We start from the raw sequence: 15,191 nt of genomic DNA, 5'->3' as shown, positions 1-15,191 counted from the left end.
ACTGCAAACTCCAAATATATTTTTCTGACAGAGGTCTGACTCCTTGATCAAGATCTTATTAGATGGCATGAAACTCCAGTATTTTGGGATTTGTGTTGTATCACATGTGAAGAATGTAGTGTGTGATAAACATCTTCTGCAGTTTATCAGCTGTGACGACTCCTTTAAAAAGAAATGAGTGTTTAAAAAGTTCTGATCGGATGTAAGTCCTGTAAGACGGAGCAAAAGCAAGTGAAGTCGTTAAAAAATAAGTTTGAAATCTCTTCAACATGATTTAAGACAAAATGACACATTTTCAGAAAAATATCACTTACAAAGTGCAGTTTTGACTCCATTGTTTTTGGTGCAAGTAATCCGTTTCAGTGCAAAGTCGGTGTGCTTTGGAGGTTTTTAGTTCCCCCACCAGTCATGTATTAAACACTGAACATCACTCTGCTTCCATCTAGGAGTGGGGTCATAAAATCCGACTTGTATGTTAGACAGACATTCAAGTTGAGCTAAATATATATATATATATATATATATATATATATATATATATATATATATATATATACACACATACACACACACACACGTGTGTGTGTGTGTGTGTCATTAAATTAGCTTGGTGTCAAACACAGCATCTACTTAATCCAGCAGGGAAATATACAATTTAAGGTTCTGAGGCAGAACCCTGGATCTGGAAGACCACAAGCTGAACATGATGGTTTTTCTTGATCTCTTTTGTCCTCCTTAGTTTGGGAAAAATTAGTCTTAAACACCTGTTGTAAATTTAAACCTATATATAGCCTATATACATCTTGCCCTGGCCTCGTGCTTCTTTCCAAACAGCTCAGCCAATGATTTATGACCCCACCTGCTCCTATGTTTTAACTTGAGATTAAATCTCAGACTGTCAGACACATCCCTTCTTTTTCTCTAAATCCACCTCACTTTATCTCTTAGCAAAATATCAAAATATGCCAGCGTCGGTTTAGACAACGATAACTAATAATATCAGTCAGGGCAGAGGCTGTGGGCAGAGAGCTCGACTCTACAAAAAGCCAAAGCCGGGAGTCCATTAGCGCAGAATGCTAACAGTCTTTCAGACTCTGGGAAATCTCAGAACACTGTCAAGGTCCATGTGGTGGTGACCGGGGCTGGTCGACCCAGGGCGAGAAGCTCCTAAATCTTAGTCCCGTTGTCTGAGCGCCTGCCTCGAAGGTAAACACGGTTCAAAGAAAACATGAGAAGCCAAATGAAGATAGGCGATAAACACGTTTTCAATTAATGTCAAGATGCGTCTTTGGAGGTTTGGCAGAGTCTAATCGTTTGTGAGGCCACTGGCAGGGTGGCCTGTTTTGTGTCAGCTGTCCCCTGTTTATTATGACAAATTAACCTGCAGCGTGAACATTTATTTAATGCCACTCACACTCTGCTTAAAGCGAAGCTGGAAAATACGCCGTCTCAGAGCTGTGCATTTGGACTTGTACACAAGTTTTTCCCTGATTTTATTTATTTTTTAATCTGACCTAATTTGTACTTTTGTGTGCCCAAAAAAGCGTCCTGATGGCTTGAATGGGGAAGGAATGGACCCACAATCCTCCTCATCTGAACTCTGAGAATACAGGCGATCAAGAAGGAACCAATCTGAGAGTCAGAGGAGAGGAAAGAGGAGTCCGAGATATCTCCAGCAGATCATTTGTGAAGTTTTAACATGGGATGAGCTCCTGTCATCAGTGAGTTAAGGTATTTGACTAAGACTTAAGGTAAAGGTGTCATAAATGGCGACTACATGGACATTTTGTTACCACACTGAATCTTTTCCAGTTCAAATAAGCTCAAGTGTCTCTGTATGAAGAGGGAGTTGATTTTTTTTTTTTTTCTCCTCCCAATGGTTGTTTCCTGGCACACTCCAAATTTAACAAGTTCAAACGTCAGTGGTGTCGTGCGCTACGTCAGTGTGACACAGAGGAAATGATCTTTATCTGGAATGACAGATTAGTTTATCTGGCTAATTAAAGGGGCATTTACGCCTCGGCCTGTGGAATCAGTGCCATGTTTTCTGTGGTTTGAAATTCTATTGAATGTTTTTCATGCTGGCTTTTAACAAGTCTTTAATGGCAGACTTGGCTGTGACACTACAGAATTACAGAATAACCTGCACGACGACACTGTTTGTTGTTTTATCATTAAAAGACTATGGATCCTCTGGTGAACAATTATTTGATGAAATTTGTGTGCAGTTTATTGATTTTTTTTTTTTTTTTTTTTTTTTTTTTTTTTTTTTTTTTTTTTTTTTTTTTGTTGTTCTTAAACTTTTACTGAAAGTCATTCTAGTCTATAAAACGGTGTGTGTGTCTGTGTCTGTATTCTCAAGCCAAGATAGTTCATCCCCATTAATGCCCTTTTTGTTCCCTGTCTCTACCTGCGGCCTTCAGACATGAGGGCAAAAGATGATCTAATGATAATAAAAAACTCAAATGAAAATTTTAGGCAACCTTTAAAGTTTGTTTTTAGCTGACTCATTCGGCTGAAGCACTGTATAATAAAATTGACTTAACAGGGTGATATCACTAATTTCTTAAACTGAAAATGCATCGGGAAGTGCTCTCTTTGTGGCCAACAGGAAATGGATATGAATGATAACGCTGCAGCTTTCAAAGATCAAACTGTGCAGCATGAGTTGGTGTAAACTGATTTCATTTGTTACCTTTTTCCTCTACTGTAATATTTTCCCACCGTGGCTGTATTTGGTTTTGGTTTGACACAAAGACGTAGTAAGATTCGTCAAGTCTTCCAAGAACACTTGAGTAGCATGTTTGGACATTTCCGTGCTCACAGATACAGTACATCTCTAAAGGAACTTCCTGTTTATGGCCAGCTGTGTCCTAGTGTATCCTGACTGAGACCCAAAGCAGACCCTGGCCTGTGAGCTTGGAGCCTGAACCCTGGAGGGCCAGAGGTGTCGACTGGGAGAAAATGCGATGCACCACCCTCGCCACCCTGCTGACAGGGGTCATGTTGTACCTGGGGATGGGAGCGCTTGTCTTCGTCACCTTGGAGACTCCTAAGGAGAGTGCAGCACATGAAGACCTGCTTAAAACCAAGCAAAACTTCCTCATTAATAACTCCTGTGTCACAGAGTTGGACTTCCACAAGCTTGTGAAGGTATCATCGGACACACTAAGCAAACACCAGCCTGATCCTGGTCAGACAATGTTCTTTGCAAAGGTTTCTTCTTAGTGCTGCACTGGATGAGTCAATTTTCTATACAAATTCATGTTAGCACGTACTGATGTAAGACGTATTCACCGAGTCTTTTTATAGTATCGATTTTCTTTGGCCGTTGACTAAGCCCATAAAAACAAATCCCTGCCCATAAAAAGTGTTTTTCCATGGAAATGATCCATTTACGCCTTGATAGTGTTTAATGTAGCCTTTGCCTCATTTAGTCATTTTCCACTAGTTCTGTATTTCTTCTAACCTAAATTTTTAGGAGGACCACACCAGTTTAAAAGGCACAACTTACATTAACATTCAGTGCAACGCATTCGTGTTTTCTTTCTGTCTCGATTGCATAATGAATGAATACTGACCGTTCACATTAACAATGAGCCACTCTTTGAACTGTGTTCTCAGCAAAAATCCTCAGCTAAAACATTTGCTGGTCGTCATCTAAACTTCACATTGGCAGCAGTAAACTCACCTTTCACTGTACTTTCAGCGCGTGGGCAGCATGACTGATGACCGAGGATGATTGATGATTTTAATTTGTGTTTTGATTATTGCATGTGTCTGCCCTGGCGTTACAGCGGGTAACTTTTATCTCATTTTGGATCATGTAAACCATGAATTACAGAAATGTCTGTATTTATAGCCGTTAACAAAGGCAAAGTCTGTGTAAAAGCATCTTGGAGGCAGTGACTGTCAGTATGCTTACTTCATGCTGAGGTCTGAGCGTCAGTCAAGCTACAGTGAAAAGGATTTAGTGCGCTTTAGTTTCAGTCGCACTAATTGGCCATGTGCCTCCTTTTTACTACAGGATTGTAATAAGGTTTTGGTGTTTTTACGAGTGGTTTGGAGATGTGAAAGTCAGAATGTCAGTTATGATTTATTTCTCTGAGTCGCTGCATTATTCTCACAGTTGCTGCTCCCTCTCTTCCTTCATCCTCCAGCCTGCTCTCACACACACACACACACACACACACACACACACACACACACACACACACACACACACACACACACACACACTGCAGTCTGTCTCTCTGGCACAGATGACTAGATGCTTTCTAAAGCCAACAACTACTCCTGTGGCACAGATTTTAAAAGTTATGTGGAGTTTGACTGTCAGAAGACTGAGACAGAAATAGGTTTTACCAGGTAAAACGATCTCCCCAGTACTGTTTAATCCCTGGTGCTGGTGCTGGTGTCAGGAATTGGGACCCCCCAAAAGGTCCCAGGTCCATCGGGAATGTTCCTCTGCTGCTTATGTTTGCACACTGATAACAATGAGTTGTTTAATGCTAGTGAAAGATGAACTTTGTTTCCAGATAATCAACCCTGCATGTTCACTGACTTCGACAGCTTGTTGCATGCGAAAGTCTGACTGCAGTTTGGAAAAGTTTGGTAAAGCCCAACCCCAGCACTGACTACTTGTTTCTTGGCTTTTTTGCATATAAAACATGTTAACGAGGTTTAAAAAAACGTTGTTTTCATTGGAGGCAGTTTTTAAATGCGCTTCAGTTCATGTAAAACTAAGAAAAGCATGACACATGACTGTAGCCTCACAGTATCTAGCATTTTTCACAACTTCTCTTTGAGTGTCACCCACATGAAAGCAGCCTGTGTTCTAACGTTTGGCCGCAGGCTTTCCTCTATGAACAGTGTTACAAACCAGTGCTGTGATGTTGCTAAAAACATTTACTAATGTTTTTCTGGTTCTTTGAATAGGAACACTTTTGGCTACTTTTGTTCTTCTTGTCTGTGGCAGCCACACTGCATTCTACCTCCTAGCAGAGCAGTGCCTGATAGATCGCTTGTCCACCAGGTGTTAATTCATATCCAAGTTGTTAGAAATATTTCTAAATTGTCTGAGGAACAAAGGACCCGCATTTTTTGACTAAGAAGAACATTAAGATGATAGAATTATAAACTTAGGGTAAAGTAGGTAAAAGTCGATTACTCCCATTGATTTGATGCTGTGATATTCACCTTGTAATGTCATGTCAAGTATATTTTATCGTAATATACGATTTGTTTTTTAAAGATGACATTCATTTTTCTAATGATACATTTACTGGAGCAGGGCTATGACTGCGAAGTATTTTGCATCTGAAGCGCCCTTGGTGTGGAGTATTTTTACACCCATTATTATTTTATTTTTTTTATATTATTATTTAATAATATTCAGATTATTATATTATTTTTATTTTTTATATCAACCTGCTGCAGCCTGGCTATGTTCTTAGCTGATGCTTCACCTAATATAGCGTATTCGCTAATTTTATTCACATGTTGTACCAAGAAAATGGACATTACTTCAAGTAATCAATCAAGTTGATTCCAAACAGTCACATGTAACAGATTAGCACATTAGCTCATTAAGTTTGAGTTCACTGCTCTTCTACAACATGCTGTTTACCGTCTTTTTGTTTTTTTGCAGATTTTTATTTGATTATTGAATATACGCTGCTCTTTGGCAACAATCATTCACATACAGCCACGATTAAAACAGACTCTAAACTGACATTAAAACCAAGTTTGGTTTCGAGGGCGATTTACTGTTGAATTACATCCCTCACCTGCAGAAAGTGGTGTCTGCAGTCGACGCAGGTCTGGATGTGAGCAGCCTTCCTGCCAACCTGACCACCCGCTGGGACTGGGCCTCCGCCTTCTTCTTCTGTGGTACCATCATCACCACCATAGGTAGGTGGTAGGTCTCATCTGCCGGTGAAACTTTGAAGATTGTTCTTCGAAATGCGTTAAAAAAACAAAAACAAATGTAGAGCGGTGTTCAAGAGTGAGTGTTTCTTTAATATATCTGATCCCACTGTCACCTTAACTAATCTAATCACTCCAAATATTTTACATCTTTATCTTAACATTTTTCTTACTTTTTCATTTTAATGCATAACATCAGGGTGTTAATCTGTATGTAAAGACCTGAATCTTTGTATCTGTTTGCACCGATGACCCATCGTAGTCCTCGTGTTATTCTAAAAAAAAAAAAAAAAACATCTCAGAACTGGAACTGCGCTGAACTGTAAATGGATGCTAAGAATGTCTTATCTGACTCTCTCATCTTTCCTTAACCAGGCTTTGGAAACCTGTCTCCTCGGACATGGTTTGGACAGCTGTTCTGCGTGTGCTACGCCCTGGTGGGCATCCCCATGTTTGGCATACTGCTCGCTGGAGTGGGTGACCACATGGGCACTGTGCTGCGGAGAGCTGTGGCCAAGATTGAGACCCTCTTTTTGGTGAGAACGGTCTGCCCTGTCCAGGAACTAAACCTTAGTTCGGCCTGAAGGGAATCACAGGGAATTAAGTTATTGTTGTGCACATGAAGTAACTGAGTTTCCTGTAAGTTAGAATAAAACCACCCATTCAATATGCCTAATTCTTAAATTGAATTAAATTAAAGCCACACAGGAACTTTGTTTAACGACCTTTAGCTGAGGAAGAAGACAAATTGTACATATTTACAGTCTGAATATGTAAGCTGTTTACTTCAGTCACACAGATGTCCCACACACACAAAGTCTTTCATATAAAAGACGAGAAAAAAAAAATATAAAAATTTATATAAAGTACGATGAAATACAGAGTGTGATGAAGATGTCAGCAGGGACTAATTAATCTCAGACTTTTAATGTCCTTGCTGAGGAAAAAAAATAAGCAAAAATGGAAATAGTATGAAAACAGGATAACATATTTTGGCTTCCAGAATTCTATCCCTAAACCAAGTGGTAAAGATGGCTCGGGTTGATTTGCTTCCACAAATACTTAATAATGTACAGAATAGTCACTGAAAACTGTGTTCTGCCAAATGGTGGAGCAGGACCTTAAAGTAACACTGGAGGATCATTTCTTTGCTGCTCTTTGGCTCCCCCTACAGTTGTGGGTTGTAACACCTCAATCTCAGAGCGAGCCCTGAACATGTTCAGGGCTACGTGTTGCATGCACATGGAATTAAAATTAAACGAAAGCCCGAGAGAAAAAGCGACCGTAACACAAAGTGGTGTGGTGTTGGGCTGGAAACCAAAGTCGTGAACTGCGTTATCTCAGCATTTCGGTGCTCCAAGGCAGTTTCAGGCTAAACAACTTCAAAACAAGTCAGTACCACGTAGTCTTAAGGTTCACAAACTTCTCTCTTATGTATTTAAAGGATTAAGGAACCGATCAACATTTATATCTACCTTCATCTGAAAATATTTTCACCCTTAATTTATTCAATATGGTTTTGTTCTGTACACATCTTATTCATATTATTTGAGCTCTTAGAAATGATTTGTTCTGCATCAGCTGCTGTCTTCCTCTCCCGTAGAAACGTAAGGTCAGGCCCACGACTGTGCGCGTGATCTCAGCTGTTCTCTCCATCCTGATCGGCTGCCTGATCTTCCTCGCTGTGCCAACTGTCGTTTTTCAGAAAGTGGAGAAGTGGTCTTTTCTGGAGTCGCTGTATTTTGTGGTCATCACTCTCACCACTGTTGGCTTCGGAGACTTTGTGCCAGGTACTTACACACAAACGCATTACAGACCTTACACACACACACACACACACACACACACACACACACACACACACACACACACACACACACACACAACCCGGAGCTTCAGAACAGCTGGAAAGAATAGGTTTGTCTCGTTTCCTGCCTGAAGGTCAAACCCACACAGCAAATCATGCTCATACTAGGTTGAGAAACAATTAAATATATTTTTTGTCTTTTTCAGATGTATAAATTTTCCCTTGAAAATAGTGCAACCTCGTCTCTTTGCAGCTGTAAGATGCATTCATATTAAACCTTTGTAAATGAACATGGCTCTTTGATTAAGCTGCTTACACCCTTAAAGCCTGCGAAGAAAGATTGCAAGTGAAGGTTGGTGTAAACATGGCTTTTCTTTCTTTTTCAATGCTGTATCACGTCAAAGTGGAAAAACAAGAGCAACAGGCTTTGGAAAAGGACAGATGGCCTGTTTGTTCTCTGGAACATCACATGAAATGAAACCCTTTATAAGTTCGGTTTCTGTGCCTCCAGGTGGAGCTTATGAGGGAGGTAATATCTTTAAGCCTCTCGTGTTGTTGTGGATAGTGTTTGGTCTCGCCTACTTTGCCTCCATTCTCACCATGATAGGCAACTGGCTGAAGGTGCTGTCTAAGAAGACCCGTGCTGAGGTTAGAGATTCACAGCGTTGCACAGCAGAAATGTGAACACAGAGACGAGGAGCCGCACTGAGTCTTGTCTCATCACCTCCAATGTTTCCCTCTCTTCCCCTTAGATGGAGGAGCTGAGGGCCCATGCCACAGACTGGACCCAGAACATGTCCATGGACTTCCGCATCCCGAACCCTCTGGAATTCAATGACCCTTTCCTCCTGCAGCGCCGGCGCTGGAAACGCAGCGAGCGTCGCCGCATGCGCCGGGGAGCCCAGGCCACTCTGGGACGCTATGCTCGAGGGGGATCTGAGAATGGACACCTGCCAAATCGATGGGCCGGCCTCTCCAGCTCCATGAACCACCTGGAGGTCCATTCGTCTTTAGAGAGGGCTGTGGTTGCAAAGTCCAGGCCGCGGGTGAGTGTAGCTGGAGGGCCGACAGTGCAGAGAAGCAGGGCCGAGCCTACTGTGGGTGTGCAGGCGCCAGGGAGGTCGTTTCATCAGCTGCTGCATCGCTCGTTCTCCCTCCCTGTGGCCCACTCCACCTTGGAGTTGGGTTCAACAGGTGCCGGCTGTTCCTGCCAGGAGGGATCCTTCTCTGGCACAGAGTCTGCGTTTGACTCCAGGTCAGACAGCTCCTCGCCGTCCTTGTCGTTCTCCGCGCTCCGGAAGTTCCAGCCCTGCCCTACTGTCAACATCGTGGACGAGGGGGGAGTGAGAGCTGCTCAGATGCACCCAGCACAGGAGAAAAACAAACTGATTCCAGCAGAGGATGGTGAATCTGTAGCAAACAGTGGCCACAATAACAAACTCTCGTCTCGTCTCCTTTCTCACAACTCCCTTCTCCCCCCCTCACTGCATCTAGCTGCCCCGCCCCCTCAAAGCAGCACCGCCCCCTCACCAGGCTGCCAGCTGCTGGATTTCTTCGGAGAGAACTTAGCGTACATTGATGAGTCCTCGGACACGCTGAGTGACCACGCCCGGCCGGCAGTGAATGAAGAAAGGAGGAGGCGCCCGCGAAAACCTAAGAGGAGAAGCATGAGGAGGCAGTTATCTCACAGGTGGAGCCCCCTGCAGGTGAGGAGGCCCAGCAGTGACCTGCAGCCACCATCCAATCCCCCTACACCACCACCTCCAGACTCCTCTCCCTTAGACCTGCCCTCATCCGAGATCCAGACAGATTCAGCCGCTGCCCTCTGACAACCGCCAAACTCACAGTCCACGAGAACTGAACCGCGTGCACCGCTGTGGTTTTACAGCAGACTTAACCTTTCCAACAGACTGAAGATCCACGCCTCGTACATAACACCATCATGCTTTTTTAAGATGTTCTAGTGCCAATGTTTAGCTTAACAAAATCAGCTCCCAAATTTAGCTTTTGTATTTAAGGATAAAACTACCAGTCAGTGCTGACATGACCAAACTGATTCTTCCTAAATCTGCCCCACAAAGTGGGAATCGTGCTTATCGGTAAACTCAACCACACCTGGTGTAAACAGCTGACCGCAAGTTTCAGTGTTTTCAGGAGGCAACGATTCATGTCATTATCCAGCTGCTATCACATGCATTTATCTAATCGGTTGATCTTGTTTTCAGCCAGTTCCCAGCAGACTTATTCAGCTCTGAACCTCAGACTTAAGAGGGCTTTGTCACACTTTTGGGGACTGAGCTGTTTTTACAGCAATCAGCCACCTCGCATTAAAAAAAGGCCACTTACAAAAGAGAAAACCTGCACGCGTAAAAGGGAGAGCAGGGATGTGTTTTGCAGTCTTCTAGGTGTTATTGTTGCTTAGGTCCATGTGAGCTAGCTAATCTGATCACAACATATAACGTGTCAAGACTTAGGCAGGCCACCCAGTTAAGTAAAAATTCCCAGGGGAAAACCCAGGACTGGGTGGAGAACGCGAACCACAACAAGAGTTTCAAAACACGCCATCATACATGGTCATACCAGTGCCAGTCGTCCATATAATGCTGCCATACACATCCTCTGAGTCACTACTTAGACATGCACGAAACTGTTCCTGCATTTTTTTTTTTCAATCGTTAAAAAGGGTTAAAAGAAAATATGTCAGACAAGCACCTTCGAACTCTCCTCAAGTAAAAAGCAAGGCTAAAGTTATTTGTGTTGTGTACCAGCGACGGGCCGACTATTAGATGTACTGACGTCACTTTTCCTCTGGCTGATCTCTATCATTTTTTAGAAAATGTTTTATATTTTAAAAATGCTCTGCTAAATAAACAAGTTTTTTTTTTTTTTTTTTCCCAACTTGTTTCTACATTCATTGTCGTCTGTTAAGTGCTTTTTTTGTTGTTTTAAAGTGAAGCGTCAGAGTTCCTGAGCCTTTTGTGAATGACTTTGTTTTGAGCTTCTTTTGTCTGACCACTCTTAATGCTGAGGAGCGGCAGTTTCTCATCTTGGTCCGAGTCATGATTGTCCAAGTCTTTGAACACTTGGAAAGACAATGATGCAACATATTTTCCATCCAACTGTTTCATGGAACCCAACTGTGCAGCGCAGAAAAAGCCCATTCAAGGAGCTCCTTTAAATCATACAAACCCTGCCGTCCCTCCACAGTGAAATCAGGATGTGTGCTATAAAATGGTTGATGACAGCACTGCTATGTGCACATTACTTTCACAATACAAAAAGCAGCAGCACTGCATACAAAGAGAGTAAAAATTGAGTACAGTACATACAGCATACAGTTAAAACCCGACAGACTCATTTTTTCCACTGTAAAGCAACAGACGTGATGTGATCTGAGCCCTGAGAGTCCTGAATGAACTCAGCTTTTGGTGGATGATGGATAAACAGTCAGTTCCTGCATTCTTAGAAGCAGGAACTACTACACCAGACCGTTGTGGCATTATGCCCTCCACCAGGGCCAAAATAAGTAGCTGACAGAGCCCACACTCAGATCCAGGCTCCCACATATTTTGTCACTTGTTGACAGAAGACTGGAAGCAGAAGAGGATGGCTCATGGCGGTGTGCTGAGTGTGACCCATCAGTAATATTTCATTTCATTATAAATTCTTACCTATGAAGGATGTTTTTTTTATTTATATATATATATATATATATATATATATTTTTTATGCTTCTGTTTCTTCTATTCCTTTATATACGATTAAAAAGGTGAGTCAGGAAATGATCAATTTTAGGTTAAATATGTAGCTTTATAATGCTATTTTAATTTTCACTTTTGACAGCAGAGAGAAGGTCATCATTTGTAAAGTGTAAGCTGCCCAACTGTGTGTCGCTTTTTTTTTTTCTTCAGCTTTCAACTTTTAAAGTCACTCGGTTACAAAATTTGAATATGTATTTATTTACATCAAACATTACTCAGTGACTGTTTCACACATATTATTGAACCCAAGTATTAAATTGTAAACTGCTGACTCTACACAACACTTAAGTCTCAATGTGAAATCTGAGCTTTATATCTAAGCAACTCCTATTCATTTAGGCCAAGAAATTATTTATTTTTTTGTTCTTACCGTTTCCTAAAACCTTTGTAAGTTACACCTATGACTCAGCTTTAATCTGTGGGTATTTACATCCAAATTGCAGGGATACTTTTGAATATAGAACCCGTTTTTAAGGGGCTCAAATTTAATTGAACAAATAAATATGTTTACGCATTTGATCTAAAGCGACTTACACTCATATCAGCAGCAAACCGATGAACAGTAAATACAAATCAAATTTAATCAGCCTGTCATGCGTTTGGGGAACACGATCAAAGGAATGACGCCCTCCTCTGTGTAAAGAGGGAACAGCTGTGGGTTTGGCCTCCCAGCCGGTTTGTCCCGACGGGACCTCAGCGACACTGTAAGTCTCAAAGAGCAGCTACTTGAAGAGTATGGCTTCAATAATGCTGAGGTCGTCGATTGGTAACTCGAGTTTACTCCTGTGTCTCGTTGCTTCTCTGCTGCTTGTATAACTTTATTTTGTGTTTATGGTGTCCTGTGTCCCTGAGAGCTATATTTTAGTTTAACTGCCAGAAACAAATGGGAATGACTTCAGCCTGAAGTCTCATCCAAACTGTGAATGTGAGCTCAAACCATAAGGTGCAAGAATTGCCTTCTGCCCCCCCTCCTTTACATATGTTTTACGTCCTCTATCAAAGGGTCTTTTACATTTTTAGTCTGTATCGAGGGTGGGTGAACACGTCAAGAGCCAGATTCATAAATCATGGCACATTTTGCTGTATGGAGTCTAAACATGCTGGATATATGTATGTATGGGTGTGCTCTCGATGCCCTCGTGGGTCTATGCAAGCACTCAAGGTCAGAGGCACAGACATGTCTGATGAAGAAAGAAGTATGTGTGAGAGACAGAGAGTGGGGGTCAACATCCAGAGCAGGCGTCCTCCCCAAAGACAGTGGAACTCAGTGTGAGACGAAGCAGCAAGGAGCTCCACCGTGGGATAAGTACAGGTTGGACGTAGCAAGGGGTAGTTAAGTGGAAAAGACTTACAGATGCTGCTAGGGCTAGTTTACTCAGGGGCGGGGGGGGCCTCACCACAGCTGAGGAGCTGACACCCCAATCACACACATGCATACTGTGGCTTACAACAACAAGTTTATTGCGATGGCTGCAGAACAGTTTGTATCTCTTTAAGCTATTTTGACATCAGAACGCTTGGATACAAACCTGACTCTTTTTAGTATAAACAGATGTGTTGTTGAATTCAGCTTCAGATCATCGAGTGTCTATTCACTAAAATAACAAGGAACTTGTGAGCTGCATTTAAACACATGGCATTCAAGTGGTAAGTCAAATGGAGCTAATTAGGAATCAGCTCCGCTGCCTGAGCGGAACCACCCGAACAATCCAACTCCATCGGAGTGTCTGGGCTTAAACACCAATCACAGCAGAGCGTTCATCCCACTGCATCAGAAAAGGTCCTGTTATGATGTGGTGAAGAGTTGGGCATTTGAAGTGATTCTTCTCACGAACACAGTATACACAACCTGTTGTGAAAGCAGCATACTGCCCTGAATTTTATGGCGCTATCCAAATCTCCAGCTTGATAATCAGTAAACCCTTATAGGCTCAACTGATGTCACAGGTTTATAGAATAAAATATTGGGACACACTGACGTGACAGCACATGTTGCTTGAAACCTTTAAAAAGAACAAGAACCACACAATGTCACTGCTGTCGGACTCTATTTTGTGTTTCTCAGTCAGTCACTATTTATGACGTTACAGCGTTTCTCCATTTTAGCAATAAACTATCAGAACTAAGGAAAGCCACAAATGTGTCAATCCTGTTAGGACGTTTGACAGAAAATACCAGACAAACTTGCGATAAATAACCACCACATTAAGCTGCCAAGAACCTGAAAAGTCCTGGCAGGTTTTTAATCCCCCTGCAACATCCATGTTTACTTTGTGCACATTTTGTGGGGGCAGGGCAACAGCATTTACGTATCATCAATTTAAAATGTGCGCCAGTCTCTAAGAAAAGTCTGTGGGTTTCGCAAAAAGGATGCATTATAGCTTCAAAAAGCCAGATTGACAATTTTCCGGTGGGACAGCCCCAAGCCCTCATGGACTTATCGAGAACATATCAGATATTGGGAAATGGAAAGTTTGAAAGGTTTTAGTTTCCAAAAGACACATGTTACACAAATCATTTCACAGAGTCTTATATATTTCCAGGGCAGAATATTCTCAGGGTTCTGTGTTCCTTTTGTCTTATGTGGTCACGTGGTGCTCAGTTCCCTGGGTCCTGTGTTAGCCAAGAACTTAAGTTGCCACATTCTTGTATTCCAAGAGTACTGAATCCTGGATTCTTATATTTCTATAAGATTTCAAATTTTCAAATTTGCCTTTTGTTCACTTGGTACTAGTTTGCATTCTTTAGGGTCTTACACTCTAGGTCTCAAAGTCCCTATCTTCTTAAAAGTTGGAATAACATCCAATGTTCTTAAGGTTCTACATTCCCAAGGTCCTATATGTTCCCAGGGTCTTATGTTGGAAAATTCAAAAGTTTCCAGGGTCAAATTGGCCTGGGTCTATGTTCTAGATGTTTCCATGGTCTTCAGTTCCCAGGGTCCTTTGCTCACCAATCCATAATATGTTGCCTTCCTATGGTTGGATGTTTATGATGTCCAATGCTCTCCATTTTGACATCCTAAAGGACATTAGCCCGCTTGTTGATGAAAATTTGACCCAAGTTACTGACTGGACATACTTAGACTTATTGAAAGTAAAAACATTTCATAAATATCATCCATTTTTTTTCCTCTGACAAACCTTGATCCTAAACTAGTCTCAGGGTACAGAAAACTTCTTTGACTAGTTTCCACAACAGCTGATGTCATTTTAAGCAAATACAACAAGGAGGAGTTTTTCAGACTCCCATTGTCTGTTATGGAGCTGGGAACATGCTAACATTTGCTTTCTAAAACCAATTCATTGCTCCCATGCAAATTTGGATTTACCACTATTAAGAAATGTTGCTCTCTGGCTAACATTTGCTCGTTGAGATGGAGGATGGCTTGCTAACGTTTACTAATTAGCAATATGCAGGTGCAGCTGATGGTAACTATCCTACTTTTAAGCAGAGAAATTGGTTGGGGAATCACCAAATCTTTTACAATCCATCCCGATGGAACATGTACATTTTATTATCATTTCTATATATGTCACGTTATTTTCCCAGTTTTTTTATTTCACTAAGGATTTTTGGTAGGAGGTTGTGTTTTTTATGAATTATCCCCAGATTTGTTGGTTGATTCTTGACCTCTAAACTACGATAGTGCAAACTATCATAGTAATATATTGAATGTAATATACTGAGTGCAAAAC

General features: G+C 41.7%; 1 protein-coding gene across 1 annotated transcript; it reads left to right on the top strand.

The window, feature by feature from the left end:
- The first annotated feature begins 2,964 nt into the window (after window positions 1–2,964).
- On the top strand, window positions 2,965–10,593 carry kcnk4a (potassium channel, subfamily K, member 4a). The gene is made up of 6 exons (XM_075480509.1): window positions 2,965–3,153; window positions 5,796–5,913; window positions 6,304–6,464; window positions 7,532–7,718; window positions 8,247–8,383; window positions 8,488–10,593. The coding sequence occupies exons 1-6, from the start codon at window positions 2,965–2,967 to the stop codon at window positions 9,562–9,564; spliced, it is 1,869 nt and encodes a 622-aa protein (XP_075336624.1). The 3' UTR covers window positions 9,565–10,593.
- Window positions 10,594–15,191: the final 4,598 nt, after the last annotated feature.

The sequence above is a fragment of the Odontesthes bonariensis genome, chromosome 13 (genome assembly GCF_027942865.1).
Source record: "Odontesthes bonariensis isolate fOdoBon6 chromosome 13, fOdoBon6.hap1, whole genome shotgun sequence".
NCBI classification, from domain to species: Eukaryota; Metazoa; Chordata; class Actinopteri; order Atheriniformes; family Atherinopsidae; genus Odontesthes; species Odontesthes bonariensis.
This window is presented reverse-complemented; position numbering and strand designations above follow the sequence as displayed.

Bases quoted from the DNA above. Each gene is read 5' to 3' on its own strand.
- kcnk4a (XM_075480509.1), top strand. From the start codon at position 2,965: ATGCGATGCACCACCCTCGCCACCCTGCTGACAGGGGTCATGTTGTAC. The intron at 7,719-8,246 runs GTACTTACACAC...CTGTGCCTCCAG, and splicing joins CTTCGGAGACTTTGTGCCAG to GTGGAGCTTATGAGGGAGGT. The intron at 8,384-8,487 runs GTTAGAGATTCA...TCTTCCCCTTAG, and splicing joins CTAAGAAGACCCGTGCTGAG to ATGGAGGAGCTGAGGGCCCA.